The sequence below is a fragment of the Nuphar pumila genome, chromosome 5 (genome assembly GCF_984573655.1).
Source record: "Nuphar pumila chromosome 5, dmNupPumi1.hap1.1, whole genome shotgun sequence".
NCBI classification, from domain to species: Eukaryota; Viridiplantae; Streptophyta; class Magnoliopsida; order Nymphaeales; family Nymphaeaceae; genus Nuphar; species Nuphar pumila.
In genome coordinates this window covers 37204228-37210161 of record NC_143253.1, presented here as the reverse complement: position 1 = coordinate 37210161, position 5934 = coordinate 37204228, and the positions used below count along the sequence as shown (strand labels likewise).

At 40.5% G+C, this 5934-nt stretch overlaps 1 protein-coding gene across 1 annotated transcript; it reads left to right on the top strand.

Annotated features, from left to right (window-relative positions):
• Positions 1-1581: 1581 nt before the first annotated feature.
• On the top strand, positions 1582-2528 carry LOC149837377 (NADH dehydrogenase [ubiquinone] 1 beta subcomplex subunit 3-B-like). Its single transcript, XM_090006001.1, has 2 exons — positions 1582-1875; positions 2183-2528. Exon 1 carries the CDS (start codon positions 1640-1642, stop codon positions 1835-1837), a length of 198 nt encoding a protein of 65 aa, XP_089862127.1. The 5' UTR covers positions 1582-1639; the 3' UTR covers positions 1838-1875; positions 2183-2528.
• The last annotated feature ends 3406 nt before the right edge of the window (positions 2529-5934 follow it).

The window sequence follows — 5934 nt, the reverse complement described above, 5'->3', positions numbered from 1 at the left end:
GATTTAAGCACTCAAGGGTCCGTACCAATACCTCCTACATGTACCACTAGCCATGACCGTCGAGTTTAAAAGTTAGAGAGAGACCTGACCCATTTAGATTTGGGTCTGGATTCAAGTCTCGGCGTGACAAGAAAATGTAGGTCCATATAGGTTAATGGGTTCGGTTATGATGGGGTCAGGCCTTTTGATATCGCAAACCCTATTACCCCTAGTCAACATTTAAATATGTATATTAATGGATTTGGCTACTCTACCATGGTATGATGAAAAACTTTACTATAAAAATTTAAACTGAGAAGGTTATTCAATATTTAAAGTATGACAAATCCTAAATACAAGAGGAATACTATTGGGGAACCAACAAATCAATTATTTCAAGTTAAAATAAAAAGACGTCAATGTTGGTACATATTCAAAATGCATCAAAATAAATGGATTCGGGTTTGGATCAGGTATAGCTCTGTGTATAAATGAATTTGAGTTTAAGTCGGTTCAGGTACATAACCGATTCAGATATGAAATGGGTTCCAGTGCGTACCGAACTGTTTGGCTGGGCTATAAAAACGGGTTGGGTTAAAAAAAATTTGGGTTTACATTTACCATACCCAAGAATGAACCCGATTTTTCTCAGTGGGTCTATATTTTGAACCCAAACCGAACCATGGTTCTACTAAGATGTAAGATCTGGTCTGGTCGGGTCAGGTCTAATTGGTTCAGAAATTCAGATTGGGTTGAGTATACCCGATCCACTTACATCCTTAGCTATGGTGTTGGAACCATCACCGGGTGAAAAAGTCACAGCGAGCTGGAATGGGTATGTACAACTAGAGGTGTCAATGGGTCGGGTTTGGTCCAGACCTAGGTGGAACCAGACTCAAAGACAATGGTATTGGGTCTAGAACCGGATATAATTGAACCCACCATAAGAGAAACCATACCCGGATCTTATAAAGACTACATGAACCAGACGTGGACCATACCCGATAAAATAATAATTTTTATCATTTTTACATTGAAAAATTATGAATCTTAATCAGAACTTGGGTCGGGCACAAGTCTAGTATAAAATTTCACAAACTATACCCGATTCCATGTATTAATCGGACCCTTCGGGTCCAACCCAGATTCTAATAAAGTCTTTTTATTTATCACCAAACCCTGACCCTATAGGGTTTGGTATGGGTCGGGTCCAGATCAAACCCGACCCATTGACACCCTTATATACAAACATACCTCACACCGGTAATGCTGATTAGGGATGTCGGTGAAACCAGATCAGATTTTTGGGTAAACCATACTTAGACCCGATAAAAACTACATGAACCAGACGTGGACCACAACCAGTAAAATAATATTTTTTTTATCATTTTTACACTGAAAAATTGCGGGACTTATTGGAACTCGGGACGGGCACGGGTCTGGTATAAAATTTCACAAAACTGGGTCATGTATTAATTGGACTTTCGGGTCCAGACCAGGATCTTAATCGGGTCTTCTTATTTATCACGATATCCGTACCCGTCCCGTTGACACCCCTAGTGTTAAATTGCTAATTGTGGTGCATCATCATTTCTCGACGCTGTGCTGTTGGTGCTGGAGAGAGAGAGACAGAGAGACAGACAGAGAGAGAGAGAGAGAGATGGCGGGGTCGAAGCCGTTGGGGAGCACGGGGGAGTTCTTCCGGCGGAGGGACGAGTGGAGGAAGCACCCGATGCTGAGTAACCAGCTGAGGCACGCCACCCCTGGCCTCGGCATCGCCCTCGTGGCCTTCGGATTCTACCTCGTCGGCGAAGCCATCTACAACCGCACCTCCTCCTCCTCCTCCCACCACCACTGACTTCCCCCCCTCTCTTTCTCTCTCGTTCTCCTCCGTTGGTACACCCTTTCCCCTCCTCCTTCACCTTCTTAAACTAAATTAGGGTTTATTTGTTTTTCTTCTGTCGATATGGACGGGAAGATGCTCGTTTTTTCCTTAGGCATTTTTGGTTTGTTTGCTTATATTTCCGCGATCTGCCGATCCAATTGATCTATATCTTCAATCTTAAGCGTGCACTTTTTTTTTGTTTCCCTTTTGTTTTGTTTCGAGTCACTCTTCGCATACCTTGGTGCTTTATGGGCTTTATAGTTCAAATTTCCTTGTTGAATTCTTTACTTGTTCGAAAACTAACCCAAAATTTTGCAGGCGTTTGTGATCGGAAGCAAGTGTTTGGTTCTCCGTTGGGATAAGGATTAGAGAGTCGTTTACATGCTTCTTCTTGCTCTCAGCTTGTTTGGTTTCTGTAGTTCTGACAGATGGGTATATGCAAGTGACATTGTGGCTCACTTCGTAATTGCCTGTTTCATGGTTGTGCACTCTATTTCGCTGTTCTTAATAATGTGGATTGGTTTCTGAATTGTGTGGAAGCATATATTCTCCTAGTTATGTTACGATGCTGCTGTGTAATGTCTATATCTTTATCTGAACGTAATATGTTTCGGACGCATTAACAATAATCAATAAAGACGGGCAGAAGACATTCCCATCTAAATAATATTGTTTTCCAATTTCATGTGCACTGGCTCTTCATGTTTTTCTATTCCTTTTTTTTGGGAGGGGATTTTGATGTTGCTCAATAACACATCTATAGTTTGGTGATGAGTGCTGCTTGACAATGATAAATAATAGATCACTTTCTTTCTATCCTTTTAACCTTCCATATGTTCCGTTAGTGGTAGTTACCTTAGTTTTGCTTGCAGGTTCAATTATTTTAACTTTGCAAATTGATACATACACTTGATGCACCCCAAGATGTGTGTCTTTTTCATAGGATTCAGTGTGTTCTTGATATCGGCCCTGTGTAGTTGGCATAAGGCTTGATGATAATGAGGATGAGGATGATGATGAATGCGTGCTTGTTGTCTCATCCTGCAGCTTCTCATCAATATCTTACCGGTTTCAAATGAGCCTGAACTATCAAGCTGGCACAAGCATCAATCTTAGTGTAAATTGATGTGCCAAGTGTTCTTTGGGAATTAATGGGATCAGTTTTTGTGAACATACAAGGATTTATCTCTTCATGATTGATAATATTTGCTACAATAGGAGCAAGTTGATGTTTCCTTTTGTTCCATTGAGGACAGATGCACCAGATGTTTTAATGCGTTATGGCACTTAGAACTCGGTTTAAACCACGACTACCAATGCCAGGTAATGGGTTGCTAGACTCGGTGGCTAGAAGACTCCAAGTATGCTAGGCAGGATCATTTCTGCTATATCTTCCCAGGTAAACTAGGGTTCACTGTGTTTCAGGTTGTGGATTGCGACCCAAAAGTAGAAAATCTGGTATCTATGAATCCACTAGGTTATATTTTTGACAGAATCCATAACAGAACAAAACAAAAAAGCTTAAATCTCCATGTAAATTCACATTTGCTTATTCCATTCCGAATTGGCATCCATACACAACTCTTATGGATGTGGATGCCTCCGATAGTCTTTGTTTCAGATGCTTCTATTATTGCTAACGTGTATGCTGCTTGCTTGTTCAGTACAACTAGAGGGAATTCAGGCATATAGACTACATCTACTTCAATGCATTATGCTTCAGCAGTGTCATACCTAGTTTTCTGACTTTGGTTCTACAATTATGTTTCTGATCTTCAAGCTCTTCTAATCTTTAGGTTTTGCTCAAACAGATCTACTAAGTTGAGGCAGTTTATCTAGCCTGTAGTTGTATACGGTATACCATATCCACATGCAATTTCAAAGAAGCGTCCATTTGATCTCTTTCTAAGATCCTATAATGTTTTTGTAATTTAATTATTTCCTTTGCGCACTGAGCAGTTATCCATCTTGAATTTGGAAGGGAAGTGGGTTTGAACTAAAATATACAATAGTAACATGACTAAAATTTATAAGAATTTATCAGTTATTCACTTATTCTTCTATTTCTTTGGCTTCACCTGTGCAAAAACACTTTGATTGTTGTAGCTTCTTTATGCTATCTTTTGGATGCCAGTCATTGTATTGGCACTTCTTGTGCAGCAATTTATGCTAGTAATTAAGTAAAAAATGGGTATCCAATGAATGCATGCTATCAAATTGTGCAATAGTTCATATACTGCTTTTTAAAGTGTTCATCCTTATCAAGGAATAATCAGCCTTATAGGAGAGGGTCTTGTCTCTTCTTTCAAGGCTGTTTCTTTTGATAAACACCGTACAAATAAATGCAGTGGAGGCTACCTTAGTGCTGAGGCACTCCAGATTCTCTAAACATGAGGGTTCTTGGGGATCCAGCACATGAACATCATGAATCTAGCATGTTTCTATGGATCCAGGTGGTGTCCAGAAGTTTGTATGAATGTGATAAACTTTTTTGAGTTCAATGTCCATTATCAATTGACTAAAAACATGAATTATGGTCTCAAATATTGGCTTAGACCTGAAGGCACTACTAAGACAACTTTTGAAAATTTGGCCATCTTTTGGGCTGCCTTGATCAGAATCTTCCATTTCTGTTGTTGCTTATGATATACACTTCAATACGGTTGCCTTGTGGGTTCTTTGCAAAGGTTTATGTGATAGAGATTGTTGCTCTATGTCATAGTCCTATTCTCAAAGTTCAAATAATCTTGCTCTTTAACATTGAACACCATTGGAATTTTAAGGTCTCTCTCTCTCTCTCTTTCTTACTGTCAACTACTTTATGTTAATAGATCTTCTTTTCATCCCTTGTTGGTCTTCTAGCAAATTATTTGAGCCCTTCTTCTTCTTCATCTTTTGGCAAATCTAGCAAACAAGTTTAGAAGTTGAAGTCAGTCATAGAGAGCGGCCGAAGAAAGAAGGCATAAAACAAGCACCACAAGATGTGGTGTCACCTACAAAGAGAAAGCTACAAGATGGCAATACAGAAAACACCAAAGTAATTCAAATTCTCATGTTCTTGAGCCATGGATATCATCAGGTTGCTTTAATCCTCCACCACCAAGTCACAGTTCACCTTTCTCCCTTTACTTCACAATTAAGGGGCTAGAAAGATGTCTAAGGTTGCTGAATATTCCAATTACTTCCAGGTTTAGTCCAGAGCAAAGTTGCCAAAGAGGGAAGCAGAATCAAGAAACGATATGGGAAGTAAAAGCGAGAAACGAGGAATTTATAAGTACATACTATGTGTTACATTCCTGGGTCCACCAGCTAGGTCTAGGTTCAAGCCTAGGACTGGGTTAAGTTGGGTAGGCTAAGACAGGGTTAGGTTCAGATTGCGTTCTGACAGGTTCCAGGAAGAAGATCACTATGCTAACAATACAACAGATAAAATGCTGCAATTTTAGGGGCAGGCTTAGGACATGTGGAAGTAGGTCTTACCAAAAAATCAGGGCCAAACTCCACTTGTTTTAGGATTTATAGGCTCAGGATCAGGCTGTAGGAAATTGGGTGTAGACTGGGTTAGGGTATGAGGCTGATTTTTGAGGGTTGGTTGGGGACACGTGGGAGCACCTATGGATAAAATTTGAGACTTGGATCAAGTCGGGTTAAGGGGATATGACTTAGAGAAATCAGGTCAAATTCTGCTGTTCACAGCAAGTAGAGTAGGTTGGGTTCTTGGGATCAGTTTCGGTCAAAAGGGTACAAATGTAGGTTTGGTCTTAGGTTAAGGTTGGTTTGACTTACTGGGACCTAAAAAGGACTCTTGGGAGGGTTTGCTACAAATCTGAAGGTCCAAAGGGTCGTCTGGGTGTAGGATGGTGCAACAGGGGTTCGACCACTACTGAGCTTGGGTCCACCGTCTACACTTGGCTTGGGCCAAGTACCAAGGTGCAGACCTACTTGAAGTCTGATCTTGATGCAACATGGAGAAACGTGAGAGAGGGCCTAGAGGCCAAAGAGAGATAAGTGAGGAAGGCCTAGGGCCAAGGAAGAGAGAGAGTGACGATTTTTAGAGAGAGGCAAACAAG

Bases quoted from the DNA above. Each gene is read 5' to 3' on its own strand.
- LOC149837377 (XM_090006001.1), top strand. From the start codon at position 1,640: ATGGCGGGGTCGAAGCCGTTGGGGAGCACGGGGGAGTTCTTCCGGCGG.